Genomic DNA, 22918 nt, shown 5'->3' with positions numbered 1-22918 from the left:
ATGGAAAAATCACGAGGTCTCAGACGCTTCTGAAAGGTTTATATGCCAAATGCACAGGGAATGAAGCCATGACGCATTAACTGAGCCAGCCAATGCACCACACGAAGAAGACAAAGCGCCTCGTGCTACGTACAGCACCGCGACTCGCTGATTTCATGAGATGACATCTGCAGATTGAGAGCGATCAATTAATTTCGCACTCGCGTCAAATTGTGCGTGGCTATGGAGCTGATTCAGAGACATTGTACAACTCGGGTTGGTGTTGACAGTGCCTAAACGAAACCCATGTCGGTGCACAATCGGACTTTACCGGTCCACTTAGCATTTAACATTGCCTAACGCATAATACAGCGAGGTTGTTCAAGGAGAAATGTCTATATGTTTCCGGACCTCCAGTTGTTCAGCAGAAGATCCAATATCCGTGTATGGGCTATTCCGACAATCATTTCTACATAATATTATGTGCATTAATATTGCGCGGAAAGCAATTGTAAACAGGACATCGTGCTTGACATCGGCAGAGCAGTAATAATATTAGTTAGTTGCTGTGCTGTTTGCCTCGGCGACGATATATATTGCCCTGACAGTCAAACCAATATTACCGGAGACTTTGAGCGGAAAATGATGTTTCAAGCTAACTTGGTAGCATCGTCTGCCATCCAGAGGTCGTCGTTGACAGAGTAAGTATGGTTTTCATTGATTTTAGGTTTCTGGTGTTTTCAAAGCCCTTTCTATCGCCATAATAGTTTCAAAATTTAAGACAAAAATGCAGCGTTCCTATACGCAGGTGAGACGTGATGATGGCCAAATCGTCTGCTTTTCTAATGATTCGAAAGCAAAATTACAGTTTCTGAAGACGTGTTCTGGTAAAGGACAACAAAACACGTTTTATTAAATGTCTAAGTAAGACATCGTTCAAATGAAATATAGCATGATGTCAATAGGGAATTGAAAATGATTCCCAGATTGCACATCGTATCGAGCATTAGAAGAAGAAATCCATATATCTAGTAATCAGTCAAAATTTGAGCTTTCTCACTGTGAACTGCCACTGTGACAGCCGCTTAACCTAACTAAATCTTGACGAAACCGTTATCTTAGTCTTTGTACGACAGACACGCATAGTTAATGATATCTCGGGTTCTAGATCCTTTCCTCTAAGTATAACGAGCGTAAAATTTTACATTACTATTCAACTGAATACATGCTAAACTAATTAAACTGAATACATGATAAATCGTAGGACTATATTCTTTAACGTAACGAAGTCGTAGGACTATATTCTTTAACGTAACGAAGTCGTTATCTCCTTTTGGGTTCCATGGAAAATGGCACCATGAAGGTAATATCCTTCACTGATTCAATTTTAAGCCGTAATATCTGGCTGCTTGTCGGTCTATTGACGCACACGTGTCCCCGGGCACTTCTACATGGCCATGTTTACATACTTTTATCGCGTAAAAAAGACATTAACTATCATTTATGTATGTTAGAGAATAGGAAAATGTCTACGCCATAACTGATGACACATGCGCTGTTTTAAATATTCACTTAATTCAAAATCTCTACACCACCTTTTTACTGTGACATTTTGTATTTGCAATTTTGCTTTGTATATTCCACATCATTATTGCCCATTTCGCGTAAACACATCAAAAATTCATTACAATATTAACACCAAAGACAACGTTAATGTACTAAAAGTTGCAAAAAATGTAGGGTAATATATCCAACGTGGTGAGGTGGCTTTCCACCTCCTCACGCAGCAAAGGAGAAATGTCTTATATTTGTGAAAAGGGCATTCATTAAACCACTTTTGTTATTTCCTTGAAAGTGTATGGTAACGATGCCGATGATGATCATGTTAAAAACGTTCAAACCCAAAGAGAGGAGTGGTTTGGTAAATTTTTTATCTGGGGGAAGTGAGGCTAAAGCGTGCCAAAAATACACGTTGAAATATCGAATCATTTTGTGTCTAAAACGGTTACAGCAAATATGTTTTGGACAAATATACCAATATATAGTTAATATGGTAATTTATATGGTTCCAAAACGTTTTCAAAATGCTTCTGGCAATCGATTTCAGCCAATACCAAGGGGATATCTCAATTAACTCAATTTTTTGTTAACCACACTTGGATATTGTCCAAAGGGGATCGGTGTTGGATATTTTTACCGTTTCATTACATATCTACATGTCCTGAATAGAATTACGTCTGTCTCCACGCAGTCTTCATATCTACAAACGGAAAACAGACGAAACAAACGTGATCGGTAGCAGGTAATATTTGTTTTAAGTAGATCATATCCAAAGGGCTTTAAGCCAATTAGCGTATTACAATGCAAAGTTTACTCCATATCTCACCGACCTACGCACTTTGCCGTGTTGACACTGCGGAAATCATACTTATAAAAGACATGGAGATGACTTTCACGCCGTGTGAAGTAAGCACACATTTAATATGGATTGAATAATCATGCATTACTCTGTGTCTCCAGTGAACTGTTAGTTTGGTTATTATCTATTCTGAGTGTTATGATTGATCACACTTGATGCCTCCTCCAAGCTTTTAGTACCTCGAAGATATCTATATCTTTTAGCGCAACCGCGGTAACATGGGATGGGGGGAGCGGATAATCTTACGATATGGATTTGTAGAGTTTCAATGTTAATGTGTTTTCTGGATATTATTTGTGCAATTTCGGAATAGATGATTACATTTAGAGGTTCGGGTAATCGATTTCCCTTACATTGTCGATTCTGTACGCGGGAGATATGTTCAAGTCGGGTACCTTAATATACGAGTCACTAAACGTTAATTTGACCAGTAATTATACAATAATGAGACCGCACATACTTATAGTTGATATATGGCCATGTGTTCAAAGATTATTTGGCAAATGCTTTATCATTTCTGCGACATTGTACAATTTCTGAATAGTTTAAAATACAAATTACATTAGCCTGATTGGCATATTTTGCATTGTTTGCGTTTTTTCTTTTTACTTTTCGAATTTAAACTTCGAATCTGATGTTTTGTATTTGAAATAGTCGAGCTATAGCGAGAGAAAAAGCATTTGAGCGTTTGAATGAAAACAATGTGTGATGGAGAACTACAGGCGTTTGACACTGTGAATGATAATTGCAAGCAGCACGGAATGTTCATCTTCAGCAATCTAAGAGTATTACGACCCGCCCCCGCCATCTGGAAGGCTACGTCATGGGACGCGATGAATCATTTAAGATTTTGGCATCGAAATTTCACGAAAATACCGGACATCTTGAAATTGGGTAGAAGTAGCAAAAACATAAATGAAATGTTTTTATTCTATATGGGAAAAGTAACGATAAAACTCATACAGTATAGACTTATTTTGAACAAAGTTCTGTGAGGTCGTAGTATAGCCTGTATGGGGCTGAAACGGAAAATTATGCTGATTTACCAATTTGACCTGCGTTTTCACCACACAGAATGTCTTAGCATATTTCAGTTGGGAGGGAAATATAATGGTGCGAACGACAAAGATATATACAAAACACGCAAGAAAATTGTTTTCTTTCGGGATTATTTTCAGAAATAATCAAATTGTGCTGATTTTTATCTTGATCTGCACTTTATGCAATCCCCCAATAAATTTAAAAGGAAAGAGAAGGACAGTTTCGATGTGAACAACAGTGTTAGCTATGGCACGGACACATAAATGAACAGAATATATCGAATGGGAATAAACGCACCAAACATCTTAAAAGATTAAAAAACGAACTAATTATAATTCAGTGGAATTTCATCCATTGCTACTTTATGTCATTGACTCTGTCACAACGCGTTTCGCTCCATGGCATCTGTGATAAATGATCTTGCTAATAATGATGGAATATTTTTATAAATCTATTCGCTTCTATTAATTTCATGGTGACAATTTTCATAAAATCATTGATATACCTGGCTAGGACAATCACAAATAAATAAATTTGCAAATTATGGATGCGGAACCAATTCAGCGGGCAATGCTCAATTGGAATGAGAGTCGTATGCCCTGTGTGACAAGTCTAAGCAAACGTTAGGTCTAATGTACGTATTTAAAGGTACATACGAACCGAGCATCGGTGGAGCGTGGATTCCCAGTAACACATGTAAACCACTTCTACTACATTCTTATATGACTCAAATAAATTCGACATGCCAAGGGATAAACTGAATAGATCATAAAAGACCTTTAGACTGCTCCTTTCTTAAAATTTTTGGTTGTAAATTTAACTATTTCCATGACCTACTTTCCTGCCCCATTGACATACAGCTTAGAATGCCAGCAGAAAATTCTGTTCAAACATCATTTTCGGGTAAAATTAAACAATGCCTTTTGGTAATTCTCTTAGTTATACTACTTGAAACTATATGCTGGCATTTGGTTGGTTTTTGTGACAAAAAATTGACTTTGTATGCATCTGTAAGGCACTGGCACATTTAGCATATGACGCTAACGTTAAAAAAATTACCAGTACGCATACAAACGCAAGGGGTTTACAAACGCAAGATTTAACCCGTATACGCAGGCACACTTTGGTGTACGTTCGCATAACTGGAGGGAGAATGTTTCAGCATGTTCAAAAACAATTACATACGTTGCTTGTTTCTTCATGCTTATACGCTGGAAGCAGGGTGATTTCATTTTCTCAAAGTTGTACGTATAAATCAATGTCACATACGATAATCATACGTACCTCTTTCCGCTAGGTGTAACAACATTTAAGGCCTCTAACGCAGGTGTGCTTAGTTGCTTGTCATATTTTGCACAGCAGGTCTGAAGAGTAGATATGCCTCGTCGCACATACCTGAGAAGACCTTGGCAAGTTGTGGGGAATGTGGTGTGCTGGACGCAAACAAAAGGACGTTGCTGTTCACCTTTGGATTGCCTCAAGGAACTGTCTGTAAGATCATCAAACGGTTTCGTACAAAACACCATGTGAAACCAGGGAACAGTACAGGTCGTCCTCGAAGGACTACAGCCAGGGAGGACTGTATACAAGATGTGTCGTCAAAAGAGCATTGTCAGCACCCTCTCTGAGGAACAGTGGCAAAACGCGCAAAAAACGGGTTTCCAGGGAAACAGGCAACAGGAGACTTCTGATTCATAGCCTGGGCCAAGATGTTATCACAGGAAAAATTCTACAACCCAGCAGAGAAAGAACCGACGCTAGGGATGGACGCAAGGTTTCCATTGCCGTGAAATGCGTCATTTTTTCTTATGAAGCAAGATTTTCTTTGTGGCATTGTAAGCAGACTCCATGCTTCATGTGAGATTCTGAAAAGATTAGCTGAAGACCATGTTGTGGGAACCGTGGTTGTCATTCCATATCAAGCTCGAACCAGTCTGGTGTTCCTCAGAGAAAGCTAGCTGCTGACGTGTACAAGTTCTGGCGACCAACATGGTTCCATCTGCTAAAGCTCATTTTGGTCCTACATTCTTGGTCAATATGGCAAGGGTTCATCTCAACTTGATCCCTGCTTTCTTGGACATATCATTTATCTTTCTCTATAAATTGCCGATAATTCAAGAAATTGATAATGATCACTAAAAGGTAACCAAACAAATAAATAACCCAACTATACTGTAACTTGAAGGTATAACATGGAATTATAATAAAACGCCTATGAGTTGATTGTAAGTTACATTCTGTCATAGTTTGAACTTATTGAAATCGTAGATGCTGTACTCTATTGGGAAATTCCATCATTTTAGCAAGAGCGTACATGTGGCGTTCAATTCAAAAGTCCAAAACACAAAGCCGGAATGAACCGTTTATGAGTTTCAATTGTAAAGTATTGTAAAAACTGCTTTATAGATCTCCGCACACAAAAGCACTTCCCTCCGTTTATTTCACTATTATGATACACGTTCTTTATATTTTCCCAGAATTCTGAAATGCGGTCATTGTATTGAAATTCCGTAACATTCCAGCCTCAATACTTTCTCGATTGGACAGGTTCAAATGTCGTGGATTTGGCTTACAAAAAAGGTGTCTTATTGTAAATCGGGTCAATAATCTTAATGTATTCAGACTAATCTTTTTTTCAAAATGGTCTTATGTGACCTTAGCGTTATGGATTGTTCGCCACAACTCCATTGAAAATGTAATTATCAACAGCACAAAGGTGCGGCGGTCTGGAAGAGGGTCATAAGCCAAGACACTGCTAAATGGTGCATTCTGGCGATGCATTTTTAAACCACAATTTTGCATTGAATGCCAGATGGATGTCAGAGGAGCCAGTGGCTAAAAACAGAGACAATAACGTGCAAAAGTCGTTAAATATCAAAGGTTGTTTTTGAGAATTGGAATCAAATGTTCGATGCGTTTTTGTCCGCCTGACATATGGACGTTTAGAGTAAAAGAACGACATAGCTGTAGGGAGACAGGACCTGGTCCTTCTGCTCACTTGAGTGAAAACGCAGGTTCCTTGGAGGATGGCAAAAAAGAGTAACAAAAAATAAAACAAGAATAATTACGAGAATCGTATATCTTAAGTTAAAAAAAAAAACTAATAATAATCTCATGACTGAAAGGCTACCTACAAAATTGTTTACTTTAAGGCAAAACGTCGCGAAAAAACAATCGGTAGATACTTCTCAGAATTTAATATTTCATTAACATGCGTTATTTTTGTGCTCATTATCGTCAGTAAAAGCTATTTAGGTATACCACTTTGAAATGAAAGTTCTATGTTGCATGATACCGTTTCATTGCCCTAGTCTAATCTAGACATTTCGCGGGAATTGTTGTTGCGACAATAAAAATAAATGTAATCTAAATAAGATTCCCTGCCTGGGGAAAACACAAATGAGATATATAGGTGGTCCCGGAGAATTACATTTTAGTTTACGCAGCACGTACTGACAGAAACTCACTGACGGTGCCAAAAACTGCGAGCTAGTCTGCAATAAGCTTAGTATTCTAGCGACTGGATGCCTGACCTTTTGCGTTTGGTTTATCTCCGTTCTAATGCCTGGTTAATTGTATCCACCGGGACGTAAAATAACTATCAAGACCTCGCCTAAACTGTTTTGGGTGATATTCACACAATTTCCTGTTCCCTTGTTATCGGAAAATTGATAGAAAGTTGTCCCAAACTCCCAAAACGCTAACGTGTGTATGACCCTGTTAAGGACCATTTGCAATTTAAATCTTTCATAATTTCTTGGTTTGGTCAAGCATAAAATTTGGTCATATTTGAGTTTTTTTAAAACAACATTATTAGTCAGAATTAGTATTTCATCTTATAAATGGAGGCTGCTGATAGTAAAAGTCCTTTAGAGTGCGAGGAAATACAAGCCACAGACTCGGTACTACCAGTAAAATGTGTTGTTGAAAATAAATTGAGTTGTGCGTTTATGCATAGATGTAATTCGACCAAAACCAAAAAAAAAATTTTTTTTCGCAAATGAAAAACCCCAAAAGACGAATATTGACTGTTTCCTCAAGCTTCCTTTCGTAAAATAGCGAATTAGTAGAAAAGAGACACCGCAAGCCAAATGTTCGAGTTGCTCGTGCATGCGGACTATTGGCTTTTGTGAAATGATTGAACGCCGGATAATCAAGGCCTTCACACAAGGCCCAGAAATACCTAAAAGCAAATATAAAATACGCAAGAATAAAAATGGAGCAATTAACACGCTCGATCCTTCGGGGAAGCACTTTGCAAACCAAAACGTAGTTACTAGTGACTTTTTCGAAATGAAGTGGCACATTCCGGTAGGCCATCCGATGCCATTAACAAACCTTTATTTTTGATTTACAGGCTAATGCCTTTTTGGTAGTCAATCAGACACATTGCTTTTCTAACATTCACGGTTCATAACATTTCATATGCCCATAGGGCTAACAGTAACTCTGATAAGAGGTTGAATTATTAATCAAGAATTCTATAGAGAGCAATGTTCACTGACTATGTATTCGGCACAATAAACAAAAAATCTTCAGTTCAAAATATTCATAGGGTAATAAACCCAATAATCAGTAATAAACATTGCCGGGTGGACGCACATTAATGACATTCTTTCCGTTAATACGAATATAAGGCAGTTTAGAACCTGATGGCTGATTGAATGGATATCAAAATAATTTGAAAACGTATTGATGGACGCAGCACACGCAGTTCTTCAATACTTGTGCACAGTGTTAGGCGTAATGCATTATTTTAAGGAAATACAGCGGCGGGTGATCTTTGTTTCAATGTTTCCAATATTGACCTGGTGTTGCTGTTTATATGATGTTGCAGTTTGTCCCCAAGCAGAAATGAACGGCAACATCAAAAATCAACATATCCAATACAATTTCCCGGGCCTCATTTGTGTCGTATTTGGCGAAGTATCTTTATGAATATGCAAGGTGATTGTCGATCGTTCGTCGGTTTAGACAAAAAAGCAAGATCTATCCCATAATATGTCCTTCAAAATGTTGCTTTGGAAACTGGTCTTATACACCAACTACTGGTAATTCCAATTAAACCATAATAATACGGACAAGCAATTTATGGAGCCTTATCGATCCATGAGATAAAAACACCAGCGGGTCTGTATCAAAAGAACCTTTATTTCATGCTTATTCCAGCAACCATTCAGCAAGAAAGAACCAGAAGGAAAAGCAGATCTTAAGAAATATCGTTAATCGCTATGACCTTGGAAAGATCTTTCTATCGTCTTTCCTACTTACACGTTTTTTAGGTATATTGAAAATTATGTATGCCTGTTTTCCGTTTTCCACTCAACGTAAATTTCTGCCAATTGCTCCGCTTGTGAATTAAATAGATTACCCTATTGTTGGTAAACTACTCGGAGCAGAACTTAAGAATAACTGAACATATTTTGACCTCGTTTTCTATTACGCTTGGATTGAGATGACCCCAAGTCACCTATGGAGTTTATCTATCCTTCACATCTTTCTTCGTTTAAGGGATTAAATAGGTTAAAATTCATTTGGTATTTTCAATATCAATGAATTCCACGTTCAGAGATTAAATTAAGCTTTTATGAATTTGAAATCCACAGGCGGTCCAAACTCCGTAGACGCTGACCCTGGAATTAATATGGCTCTTTCAAAGCAGAATTCATCTCAGATTAAAAGACGTGACGATGTAATGTAGCGCATATACAGCCAATAAAACAGATTAGTAGTCAGTCTCTGCATGCAAATAATTAAAAGGGAGCCTGATTAAAAGGTTCTTTGATTTGGTAGATAATAACTGCAGCGGGCTCCTGGTGATTGCTATCCGATGTTTACCTTTTCCGATATAGAAATATTACTTTTTCAATCAGATACTAAGAAGACATTTCCCTTACAACGATTATAATCCCTGGAAAATATGCTTTTTAATATTATCATGTGAATTGATTATTATATTTAGTTGTATGATTTCCAACGGAAATGTACTTTCACATCTTAAATATGCTCATTGTTGAAGTTTAATCAAGTACCTGGTTGAGGCCAGAGAACTTGGTCACATTAAAGAAAACATCGGTTTCTACGAAAACCACCAATGTCAAAATGCTTTAGCAAAAATAAGAAAGCAATGTATATAAAGAGATCACCGTTATCGCGAAGAACTGCATCACGTGTGCATCAGGAAGGGTTCTAAGATGTAAACAAGATTAGCCTAGCTGCTCTTCAAATTTTAATCGGCGAAATTAGAATTCATTTCACCTAGCCATGTCATCTGTATTGTATTTGTAGTTTACAAACAATTAATGATGTGTCTTAAACCGGATTTAAACATTTGAAAAAAAAAATCACAGCATATATGTAAGAACACCCGAATCATTTTCAAAATTAATATCAGTTTTAAACGAAGACGGCCGAGTTTAGGTCTGCACCCTGCATATGTGATTGTGTATGCGATGGCCTATGCAACCAATGAAAAATACAAAAACGTACAAAATTACTGACAATGTGGTATCTAAGAGCCCTCTACCTACCGCAAGAACCTACCTCAAGTGACTTTCCGCCCCTCTGTTTAGAAAAATAAAGAACAAAGGGGTCACGTTTTCAAAATTTAGAAATAATTCAGTCCTCTGCCTCTGAGTTTACTGCCAAAATTAACATTTACTCATGCAAATAAATTACAAGTTTTACTTAAAATAACCACCTCTTCAAAAAAAAAAAATAATAATAATAATAATAATAACAGTAATAATCATCTCTTAAACAGATACAGATAATTGTAACGTTTTTTAATAATTATTTCAATATAAACAAAACTGTAAATCTTCTGGCAAAAATGTTTAATTAAGAGGGATAGAGGGAAGTGTGTAAAACTAGAGCACAATTAGTAACTCGATGACGACGGCCTAGCTAGTGTGTAAAAGATGTCATTTCCGCCTAGACCGCCTTTACATGACGAAGTTTCCTGTGAGCTATTATAGCGCCAGCGTTTGTTGACGTCTGTACTTTCGCGCACGTTAATCACCCATACGTTGATTGTAATCAGCTTACATGTTAGGTGCAGATCATTGACACCTCTAGAAAGAGAGAGATGGGGAAAAGTACCAGAACAAGTGCGACTGTAAGTAAATCCTCAAAGAACAGAAAGAATCACTCGGCTGAAAAATAATATTGTGGCAAATTCAGCTCTATGTTCTCCAACTCACAACCCTTTTCAGCTGTAATTGGCCTATAAACTAGTGGGTATTTGATGATCTTAGCATTAAGAACCATCAAGTGAACCAGCACATTAATTACCACAGACAGCTTCACAGACACAGAATAAATTAGTCGGCATTGATGGCACCCGATCACTGGGACGTTTGCGTGGCTAACAGCGTTCCAATGCCTTCTACAAAAAATGGGTTAGCTTCGATTAGATTGTATCTTTGAAAATGCCAACATAGATTAACCATAAGTCCTCCATACACTACTTCAAAAATGCCGATACGTGTCCAATATACTTTAATGCATCACATAAAATCCTTTCCGGTATTAAATCCGTTTCGTGGAATATTGTGCCAAATTAAGTCTCACCTGACAAATAGAACGCTGTAGTATTATCTCACCTAACGATTTATTCCTTTCAAATCAAAATGTCATAAAAACCGTTTCAGTATCAACAGATTGCCATGAATGTTTGCACGTTTTAGTAGGATAAATTAATTTAAGTAGTAGAATATCTTTTTTATGCTTTAGTTTTTAGGTCATCTATATGTGATTATTTTACAAGACCATTTTGTTTGTAATGCCTATGTTTGTATGTATGCTGTTATGCAAATCCTTTTACTTGAATATGTGAACAACTAATATCTTTATGCAGCCTATTAGTTGTTCCATAGCAAACACTCTTAGACGCACTGAGCATAAGTGTATAATTTGATGATCATATGTTTTGCTGCTTGAAGTATAAAAATATAGCTAGCTCACTGTGATCTGTCGCAATGCGGTTTACATCATTAGATTTTAACTCATTCTAGGCTAACGAGGGATTACGAAAGTCTCGATCCTATTTTGGCGAATGCTCTTCTTTTCCGTTGTTAACTGTTGCAATGATTGGCATAGTTAAATTATGTGCGAACAGGGAAAACTTAAGGAAAAAATCGCGAACATCACGTTTGAAATTGATCCAAATGATCGTAGGATGTAGGTATGTATTTAAAGCAAGCCCTCGTTCAAGCAGGTTTCCATTTAATTATATCATTTCTTACCGTAACATGCGCCTAACTGGGAGATGATCCACACAGAGTATTGGCAGGAGCGTATGAAGCGCTTACATGTGGAATGAAGTCACATCGAAAGAACCTTCCCCGTCACCAATTTTCTTCTGTTGTTGCCCCGCTGGCACGATATAGCCACGGTTGGTCCATTTCTTCTGCTCAGATCAACGCAGTTTGTGGCAATCACAGCCGATTGAAACCGTTTCAGAAATCATCCACATCAATGCAGTAGTCTAAAACATAAGGCACTATGGTAAATTAACGTAAAGATTTTAGGAGAGAAAATCTTTAGCTATAAATTAATATAACCAATCAAAATTAAAAGGTCGTCAAATCAATACTGCAATCATGAGTAATGACTACCAGTATGCAAATAAGTTATTCTCGTCAAGCAATAGTATGATCATCAAATTTCACCGCGATTTGCACATACTATAGGCACAATAGAGAGATAGCTGCAGCAGTAAATTACAGCAGAGTAGATTACTCTTCTTATGTGACGTTTCGTATATTTCCAGATGTCTCTGCAACGCTTCGGTTGTCACTCCCCCTCGAGGATACATCTTTTGTACCTCAACCCTTTCGTGTTGCTCCTGTTACATAGTAATGTTACAGAGTTGTGTAAGACTGCACTATCTTTCCGTTGAGTACTACTAGTGAAAGCTGTGATGTTTCTTCATTTATGTGGTTTTGTGACTGTCGTCTGGTGAACAACATTTCTTCTTCTACGATTGATCGTCTGCTCAGCAAAACGATTGATCGTCTGCTTCTAGCCATCTGCGCACGCAACTTTGGCTCACGCATGGTTTTATCATCCCGGTTCTAGTGGCCAAGCAGATAGCTCTACCCCGAGCAGCAGCGGACCACAGGGTATGGCAAGGTCCCACTCCTACAGAGCACGCGATACATCCATAGAAAACGGCTCGGGAACTAGTTTCAGGGAACAAATGTTAATAAGGAGAAAGCGAGAGAGCGAAAGTACCACCAGTGAAGCAAAAATAACTCCCAATCCGCTCACTGCACCATCTGATGCATTGCCATTGCAGTTCAGTTCCGGGAATCAAACAGACATGCAGCCCCAGCCGGGTCCACCTCTCAAGACCCCTGTATACCAGCCCTTTATGCAGGGACCTCCTCCAGACCCGTATACAATTATGCAGAGCAGGGCTCACAGCAACAGAGTTACCATTAACGTCGGAGGAGTTAAGCACGAAGTTATGTGGAAAACGCTGGACAGAATGCCGCATTCAAGACTCGGTAAACTGAAGACTAGTACATCGCATGAAAGTATTATGGACCTATGCGATGATTATAGTCTTATGGACAACGAATATTTCTTCGATCGTCATCCGAGATCATTTGCATCTATCATTAATTTCTATCGAACTGGAAAGCTTCACTTAGTGGAAGAGATGTGTGTTCTGTCGTTTAGTGATGATCTGGAATACTGGGGAGTTGACGAGCTTTACTTAGAGTCATGTTGCCAACATAGGTATCACCAGAAAAAGGAACATGTTTACGAGGAAATGAGAAAGGAGGCGGAAAGTCTTCGGGAAGGAGGTGAAGAGGAGAACTTTGGTACAGGTAGATGTGCCAAATGGAGACAAAAACTATGGGATTTACTTGAAAAACCTCAAACCTCCAGGGCTGCCCGGGTGAGTAATATCACTTCTGTCAGCGAGTGGAGGCTTATATTATTTTTTTAGTTTCTTTAACTTGAGAATTAAATTAGATATTGCATTTCAAATTATATTCTAATATATTTTCAAAGCAAATGTGTTTGTATTAAGCTTGGAGAATGAACGCGTAGCATAGTTTCATAATTTACAAGCGTCTGTGTATTGCGTATACAGTTTATACTTCACACGACAGATTAACAATTCTCCGTTCACACATAAAACGATCACTTGTTTTGTCGAATGCATTTTTAGCTGCTACATGTAAGTGTTTCATTATGTTCTGCAGAGCCATAATATTAAATGAGCTCTGAGCAAAGGTCGAACTACAACACTGGAAGATATTTCAAAGTAACTGACACAACGCAATAAGAATACAAGTTCTTCTCTTCTACGCAGCACAAGCAAAACAGCGCGTTATGTAACCAGTGCGTAACTAACAGATAAACAATTGTGATTTCGTTCAATATTAACTATTAATTGCTCAAAATATTGCTTCACTGGGATGTGAGTAGAGAGTTGATACAAAGTTATTACTCGGTATTCATTGTTGTGGGGGATGTATTATCGACATTCCGAGAACTTTCCTCCGCCAAGTCACAGTGAGTCAATAAACCGTGAGACACTGGGTAATTTTGTTTTACACTTGACCGCTTGATGTTATTCCCGTGATGAAACACAAAAATCGGTGGTAATCAAATGATAAAAAGGCTAAATTTTCTTTGGGTCTTTTTCTGGTGCCAATGACGTCCGTTGTCTGTTTCTCAAACAAAAATCCTGTATGCTTCAAAATCTACACGACTTAATCCTCCCAGTATAAAACACGCAGGCGCAATGCGTTCGCAGCCTTTCTCAGGTACACATCCAACATATGTTCATGATTATACGTTAATATCTCAGCGGATTCCCATCCACTCTCCAATTATGTTACCTTGATTTAAATGTCAAGTGTTATCATACGGCTTTTATGCGCAGAGTAACGTTGTATATCCTCATTTCTAACCACACAGATGGGCAAATTAAACATGGTCCTCTTCCACGTTTTCAAAGGGATTTCCAGGCGTTAGCACCATTAAATACCATTACATGTTTCACGAACACAGCGTAATTAAGTAACAAAACATTGTGCGAAGAGCTGAGTGATACAGAAAAGTACAGTCCTTATCGTAGACCGCTAAGCATTTGCATTCTGAAGCCGTTATCACTCCAGGCCAGGCTAGCGCTTCGGGCTGACGCTTTGACACGGATGTACTTAATGGCGTGTGCTCCCAGTAACCCTAACCTTTCCTGTCCAGTGATTTTTGCTTTTGACATAATTTATTTATATATAATAGTATATTAGTTATCAAAGCACGACAGTTTCATGCTGTTTATGTCTTAACCTGTTATATAATTACCAAGGACGATACCTTTGCAATTAAAGATGTGGGATGATGTACAAGTTGAATGTCTTGATCGAAATAAAGTCACGCAAGTCTCTTAGCTTTAGAATATGATTTTTATATTGTATATGCCTGCCATTAGTATGGCCAGTCAGTCGATGTCAGCAACTGTGAGATCTTGCCTATATCTCCAATGTTGGTTATGTTTCTAATGAAGTACGAGTAATTGTGTTATTCCATGATAAACAAGAGAGAAAGAAAGCTGTAACATCTTATCGCTAGCAGGGTACCTTATTATAACCGAGACTGAGCCGTGTTGTATGCTGTATGTCATTCTGCAGGTTTGATAATCTTCATACACTGTAGATTCGATAGGGAGTCCTTACATATTAGCCGAATTATGTGTTGATTATTTCCTGTAAGAGAAGTCTCTAAGGTCATGTAGCGTGTGATATTATGTTTTGAAAAATTAACACGAATGTTTCTCGTAGGTCTGTTAAAGCCAGCTACGAAGAGAGCAGATATCGACTTCGGCAGATGAGATACCTGTGCGACTGTTTTAACGTTCTGATACATCATTCGTCGAACACCTGTAAAGATACGCACGTTTTTCTTATTATAAGATGAAACGAGTTTTTTTTTTTTTTTTTTTTTTTTTTTTTTTTTTTTTGACGAACGAGTCTTACTCGTCAGTTTTCAGGGAAATAGTTCCAGGCATCGTGAATGATTGCCTCCAAGTCACACAGGCGAAAAGATCGTACTCTTTGGTTTTCAGGTACTACTGCGTTATCCTGAAGTATTATGTTACTCGACCAACGTGGTTTTATCTCTACATACACATCTCCATAGTTGGTGCACGTACCGCGGTGTTGATACTCATATGTTATTAGTTGTAGTAGACCACCACGTGGACTTACAAAGGTTAACGACCTCAAGAGGTTACAACATTTTACTTCATTATTATGATGCCAAGGATTCTTAAGGTCAAGTTCAAGTCAGAAACACAGCCCAAAACGCCCTTTGTGTTGCAAGTTGAATTAAGTAATTATTTTTGAAAAGATGTATGATACATATATAATGTACTGGATAGGTCTATGATGTTTATTGCATTAAACAAAGAACTGAATTCGAAATGCGACCTATTCTGTCGTGAAGTCCCTGAAGGCAATGTACGTAGATTGCAGAACTCATTTAGTGGCACCAAAACAACCTGCCTGTCCTCATGATCCGGTGACAAAAGACTTCCGTTGTCTTCATTGGTCAACAGAAAGGCATAAACACTGCAACTGAAAGGCACAAAATAAAGCCAGCTGATCAAAGATTTGAATATTCATAACTTAGGTACAAAACAATTGCGTGCGATTTTGGGCTAAATACTCTGTATTTAGCGCTAATGGAGCACTGTTCCAACGGGATTTAGAAACCAGAATACCTTTCGCCTACGCAGGAGGAGAAGTGTCAACAGGTTCTGATGTTCAATCAGCATCAGAAATATTAAACAGCCAGGGCATTAAAAACATTGCCAGTAATGTCTTCCCTCGATATATGCTGATTGTTGATTTTTATCATTATCTGGAGTCTAGGGAGGGAGTAATTATTTGAGTCTGTCCTGATTACATAATGGAAAGTGCGTACCTCAGAGAATCTACCATCATTAAACGAGGTGCTTTCTAATAGACGAACAGCGTCCACCTAACATTGATTTAAAGCATACAATAATCTCAAAGAAGGGGAAATTTGGTCATTATTCACTGCCTTGAAAAAGACCGTCAAGAATTTAGCACCAATACTAATTTTCAAGATTATGTAAATTGTTTAATATTCATCAAAATAGATATCACTAGACAAGGAAGTGCGCCATATGTGATAAATATATTTTATTGTGGCGTCTCCAATATATCAGGAACAAGACATAGAAACCGTTTCTCACTTGATTACAAATATATGGCGATCAGTCATACATGCAATACTCTGTTACACACATTTCCTTTTATATGGGAAGTCAGGAAGTCACACCCGACGGGCTCACCAAACGGTTTTTGTTTTGTTTTAGTATACAAATAACGACAAACCGTGAGTGCTAACTGAGTACAACCATGTTTTCGGGTAGTAAAACATACTCATGGAGTTACGTTTAAACTATACCAATGGGAGGCCTAAGCGCCGCAAACGATGCCCATGCTTGGAAAGTGCCTCATTGGACCAATGGGATAATACAAAGAGACACTGACACTACCTGGCAAATATCGTACCTCGCACAAGGTGTGATATATTAAAAAGCGCTCTCGGACGTAAAGGGGTCTCAAAATTTACATTTTATTTATACTCTATATCATTTTTCTAAAATAATAGAAGATTTTATGTTTCAGTATTTTTACAAAAAAAGGCTGTGATTTAACAATAATACATTACAATAATGACATATGCTAAACCGTTAAAAAGAAGACAAGAACTCTCATGCATTATACAACTAGTACTTCATATTCAAAGACTGGAAACAGAGAGACGTGGTACTTAAATTAAATGACTAATAGTTCAATAATTTGACATCTGAAGAGAAATTTAAACCATCATCTGCAGTAAAACACACACACCGGTTGCATTCAAACAAAAGTGACATATCCGCTCACGCCCATGAAATAGACCTAGTGGTACCTGTTCTACAGAAGAGCTGTAGCCTGAAAACTGGTCTTAATAACTTTTAGACCAGATATTTTTCCGCTCTGACGGAATATAAATCACCAATTATATGAATTACTGTTTCATACCCGAAGAAGCATGGCCAAAGTTTTACCCCAATAATTACTCACTATTGTTACTTGAACTGAAGAAGACCAAAATTTGGGCCAAAATGTTTGGAGAAATTCAGATATTTTACTGATTTCAGGCTTCGACAGGTTTCAAACTTTTTCTTTCTCATTTACCAAAGCTAAACAAAGACTATTTCAGGCATTTGGGACATCTTGGTCTTACTAACGTACTTCAATGGGTTTCTTTATAAAAACTGGTACTAGCGACCCCCAAACTTAAATCTATTCAGATTCAAACTATCCGACTGATTTAAAAAAAAACATAATAATATATCAAACCAATCCTCCATAACTTACATATACAGTGCATTTCGCAGAAATGATATCCAAAGTGCTACATTTGACTTTCACAATCTTAAAAATGGTTGCATTATCTAGGTAGGTAGACAACGTCGGGTGCACTAAAATAACCGCCTTTTTTACCAAATAGCTGCATGCGGCAAGAAATGTTAAAATCTTACAGCCGTAGCTTTTTTTTCTGTCACGCCACGGATTCCATGGTCCATTTTACCTTTCAACATAGGCCCCTTCTCCTGTGACACTGTCAACTTGTCATTTTATACAGGGAGTTGCATTTTAATTATAAAATAAGGTATCCCAAAATTAGTCTCAAGCGCGTTAAATCATCTGATGATCGAGTTTTTATTTGTATTTGCTTCTGACAGACGTGTATTCTAAACTATTGTTTCAACACGAGGGAAATGTCTAGCACGTGGTGGTTTGAAATTGCTGACACCCCATAAAACCGCGTCCAAAACACAGATCATTTATCATGCACTTAATTAAAGTAATTTACAGCTTTTGATCATTGTGTATTTAATCAATAAAGAGAGAAGCCATTTTACAGATAGATAATTACAATGGTGTGCTTTTAAACGAGGGTGTCTCTGGAGTATTCTGAGCAAATTTGTACAACTGTCCTCAAAATTGAAAATCGTGGTAACACGTCCAGTGACGATGAAACTAGACGTTAACTCCATTGTCAAAGCCACTTGGTAACTTGGCGCTTTATTTAGTTGTCGTCAGCAGTAATTCGTTTGACAGTCGTGAAATGAATCCTTGCCAGAAGGATGACGCAATTTGTTGACGACATTGTTTGTATTTGTGAAAGCCCCGCTGCGAGACCGAGGCTACGGGCCCCGAGGGACAAAGCATGCTTTACTGACTTCCCACGCACTATCGATCGGCCATAGAATCCTAGCACTTCCAAGTGATGTAGTTGCACTGCAGAACACTATCTCATATTAAATAACACGTATAATGCTTGTTGCAGTCTTACTGCCTATAGTTTTTTAATGAACTTATTTACGCCGCTTACTGGTTCTGTTCATTAGTTTCAAATGTACATAGAGAGCATTATTTTGTGTTATTAAGAGCTCGGTTGAATATGTGATCTGACATTAAAAACCTTATATGCATCCTACAGGCTTGTATTTTTATAGAAGAGGCTTATTTTCATCGCTTTGAAACTGCTTGTTGGTATTATATGAATATGTACATGCCAGAATCATGAGGAGTGCATTCTATTGGTTGCAAATAGTTTAGGTAAATGAACGCATGTATTCTGAAATCTTTCTTCTTTTAGTCAACCTTATATATGACTAATAGACGTATATTTTGCTCCAGATGATACGAATATCCACGACATTGTCTAATTCTTACTAATGAACGTCAGTATTTCATCATTAGATTAACAGAAATTGGAAGTGGTGGTCTGTAATTAGTTCATTATTTTCCTCCAATGCCCGATGTTATATACTGTATGTATTTTAATGATCTTGATGTATTTATCGACTGTAAGTTGGTCGGGGCGTGTTAAACGTATCCTTTCCGTCCCTGTGCTGTTTGCAAAATGTCTTGTATTTTAAGCAATCTTCATTACTTTTTGAACGCCTCTACTGAACGTGGATTTCTTATGTCTTAGGTTTTCTATTTAGGCCAACTTCTCGTTGTCATTGTACTGCCTGAAGACTACAACATGTGACGGCTTGGGGCAGGTATGAACTTTCGAAGTCATTTATTGACGAAAACGGAATCTTGTGTCGGTAAACTGCTGCCACAAATGGTTTTTTATGAGGCCATATATTCTTCAGTAGTAATCGCAGTTACCGTTTACAAGTGCACAATTTCCCCGTAAACTAAATGCGATGCACCTACATCTTCCTCGTGAGCTTTGTCAATCTGGCAGTTATTCCTTTTGTTATTTGGTAATCATTATTATTTTTCCAAAAGAGACCGTTAATCAAAGAAAAATAAGATGCGTATTTTAGGGACAGCTTTGTTATTTATTTTGCGTGCGGCAAATTAAGGTCACAATATTCATATTGTTATTACCATAATATTTGTGGGATAGTTAGACGGTGCACTTTTATTTTGATCCCCTCGAAGCAACTTAGATTTGTATCACCCAACGGTGTTATGTTCTATCATGTCTTATACAAATTAACTACAGATTGTCTTTCTGCTTTGCATTAAAGGCGACCGTTTTACAAAAAATTCGCTTTTAATTATTTCCCGGGCGTTCGGAGCGCCCAATTCTGACGCGTTTTTTTTTTTTTTTTTCATGGGAGGACCTAAGTGCCTGTACACGCAAGCAACAGAACGTAAACTTTATGAACGTGCTCATTCTACCCTTTAGGGTTTTTTTTCTGCATCGTTCTTAAGTCTTTGTGATAACTTTCGAACAAGTCTGACATGTAGGCCGTTTCCAGGAAAAATTATTTATTGACGAAAAACTCGCTTTGAGCAATCTGAGCTGCGAGGATGTTGTGATGCTTGAACTAGTAATTTTTTATATACGATGCTTTCTAAGATTGATAAATTTTTTAGTGATGTAGATTAACATCTGTAGGAAAATAACACTGTAAAGAAGTCTGAGGTAAATTGGAAAATCAAGTTATCCAGCAAATATGTCGCCAGCGGAAAAACTAGAATTTGATTGCATCGTTTCTATCAGAGGCCAGTCCAACCCCGCACGGTCACGTACTTCCTCGGCCACCCACTGAGCCAAAGGGTATGTCGACGGCATGTTTTACCAACCGCAGCATTGAAATTTTTTTTATTTCTTAGGGAAGGTAATATTTTGTGTTGGAATTGGCCGCCACCCAACCTAGAGAGACCAGAGTATGTCGACGGCATGTTTTACCAACCGCAGCATTGAAAATGTTAATATCTCTTGGCGAATGTAATATTTTTGTTGAAATTGGCCGCCAACCAAACCAGCGGGATCAAAGAAATATTCCCTTTGTTAAAAGTTTTTGTAAAAAAAAAAAAACGTCTCGATATATTTATATTTGTGAAAGGCAGCCTGTTTTAGAACTAAGTCTAGCCAGTATGAGATGTTCAAGCACCGAGGGAGATTTATAGCAATGTGACGGTTTAGTGATGCGTCATGAATCTAGCGAAGCAATTTTTACTACAGCAGAGCCCAGCTGGAAAATCAATTTTACCTCAAACTCTGCAACTATTCTTCTTGTATTGGCTAAAGTGGAGAAAATGAACAGTAATATATAACGGTTTCTTCATGCTATTATCGCTCCCAAGCTGAAAATACCGGGGCTGCAGCTGCAGCAGCCGGACCTTGGTATAATTTATACATCGAGAGCTGCCAAGAGAATGTGAAGGATCAGGTGAAGAAATAACCTACATAGATTGAGGTATTCTCGGTTTTAACCACCTCTTGGGAGTTTATAAATATTTGACTTCACATTTAGATACCACCTCCGCCTCCTTCGCTTACGTGACTGCAATGACTTGCCCAAACAAACTGCTGCATTGGCAGACGCGTTGTAATAACAAGTTCACCCAGTATCTGATTAAATCTAGGCCCTCTGGCCGTGCCGACGTTACCTGCGCCGGTTCCTACTGTGTACAGGTAAATCCAGCTGGTTCCAGCGGCGAACCTATGGGTTTGCGTGAAACGCAGCACAAAAAAATGTCACTGAAAGGTTTTTTATGTGTAAATACCCTTCAAATCTACTTGTTTTTTTTTTTTTTCAATTCGGACCTTAAACATATGATAGAATCCCACAAATAATAGTAATTTATTTCAATACTTCCTTCTGAAATAGCAAGAACACTGTTACTATGATGGTCTCAGTGCTTGACAAGACATTCAGAACTTAATTATTCCACGAGAAATGGTAAAAAATGACGATTCCAAGTTCGAGGAAGCCACAGCAATGGTTCTAGCGGAAAATGTAGTTAAATTTGGCGCGAAAATCCCGGAGTTTACCTAAAAGCAGCCGAAGCGTGTATCGAGAATCCTTTTTTTTCTCATTGATCACAAATGTAATCAAGCTCTCCCAGCGTCTAAATTTAGACTTTGGTCAAAGAATTTGAACAAACGTTTCAAAAACCATTACACTATATTAGATATTTATTTGAACTGTTGTGGGATGCCTTTTGAGAATTAAACAGGACAAAGACTTTTGAAATAGAGCAACAGAGATTGTAGTGTCCTTATTTTAAAGAAGGAAAAATATCAAATGGTATATTCGCTTTATTGGACAACCTGTCCCTTGGGTTAGGCTCTGGTTTCCAATATATCTCAAGAAGTCATTCACAGTCAATAGATTCGAATATTGGGGTCAAACGTGCCTTTGTTTCATTATGATATACCTCAACCATAAATGTAAAATTTGATAGCAAAGTGAATATATTATTCTTTTTAACCATTTACCACGCAAGAATCCATGATATATCTAAAAATTATTAGACTGGGCTTTATTGCGATTAATAAACAGTATGTGCGGATATAAAACAAACTATACAGTCTGAACGAAACAAATGGCTGTTAGAAAATGTTTTTAGAAAGTAAGAAAGTATATAATTTATCTGAACTGTTTCAATATCAATGTTTCCTCATCACTCGGTTATTTGAATTGAAAATAATTGAAGAGATGGAGTTTTCGATTACAAAGTGCACAGAAGCAAATAATTAAATCAACTTCGGTTTAAATATATAGTATGCCTCAATATCTGAGAGGCTAATCTTATTGTCAATGTATCACTTATATTCTGAGACCAAGGACGTGGTATTGGAACGAAATAGATGAGATTGTCTTAAGACGTCAGATGATGCCGATATGGCATCACAGATAAAACCTATTTGTCGTTTTCCTTCAAATCTAATTGATCTTTGTTTTTTGCTTTTAAAATCTTGCAGTTGTGCGTCAGTTTGAAGGCTAACATTTGCGTTAAGTGTTGTTGTTCACCCACTGTAAACATAAGGTTAACCGAGCACCTGCTTAAACTGTTCTGTAAATGCTACTATTTTTTAACTTCAGTGGTAAACGAACACCAACCTTTCTCAGGATAACAACACTGATGCACTATAAAACAACAGTAAAGTTAG

The 22918-nt window shown here is 37.7% G+C and overlaps 1 protein-coding gene across 5 annotated transcripts in view; it reads left to right on the top strand.

The window, feature by feature from the left end:
* The first annotated feature begins 33 nt into the window (after positions 1-33).
* Positions 34-22918, top strand: part of LOC106169919 (potassium voltage-gated channel subfamily B member 1) — a 34458-nt gene continuing 11573 nt past the window's right edge. Inside the window, exons 1-3 of one of the 5 annotated variants that reach the window (XM_087018049.1) lie at positions 34-680; positions 12521-13349; positions 19500-19559. In XM_087018049.1, the coding sequence (XP_086874175.1) occupies positions 622-680; positions 12521-13349; positions 19500-19559 (948 nt within the window). In that variant the 5' untranslated portion in view covers positions 34-621. Of the gene's footprint in view, positions 681-12212; positions 13350-19499; positions 19560-22918 lie in introns of all 5 variants that reach the window. The other 4 variants (XM_087018044.1, XM_013549590.3, XM_013549605.3 and 1 more) reach the window with 4 other exon arrangements.

The sequence above is a fragment of the Lingula anatina genome, chromosome 1 (assembly GCF_051362555.1).
Source record: "Lingula anatina isolate TDL-2025a chromosome 1, LinAna3.0, whole genome shotgun sequence".
Taxonomy (NCBI): domain Eukaryota; kingdom Metazoa; phylum Brachiopoda; class Lingulata; order Lingulida; family Lingulidae; genus Lingula; species Lingula anatina.
The sequence above is the reverse complement of the archived record's forward strand: the minus strand, read 5'-3'. Positions and strand labels throughout refer to the sequence as shown.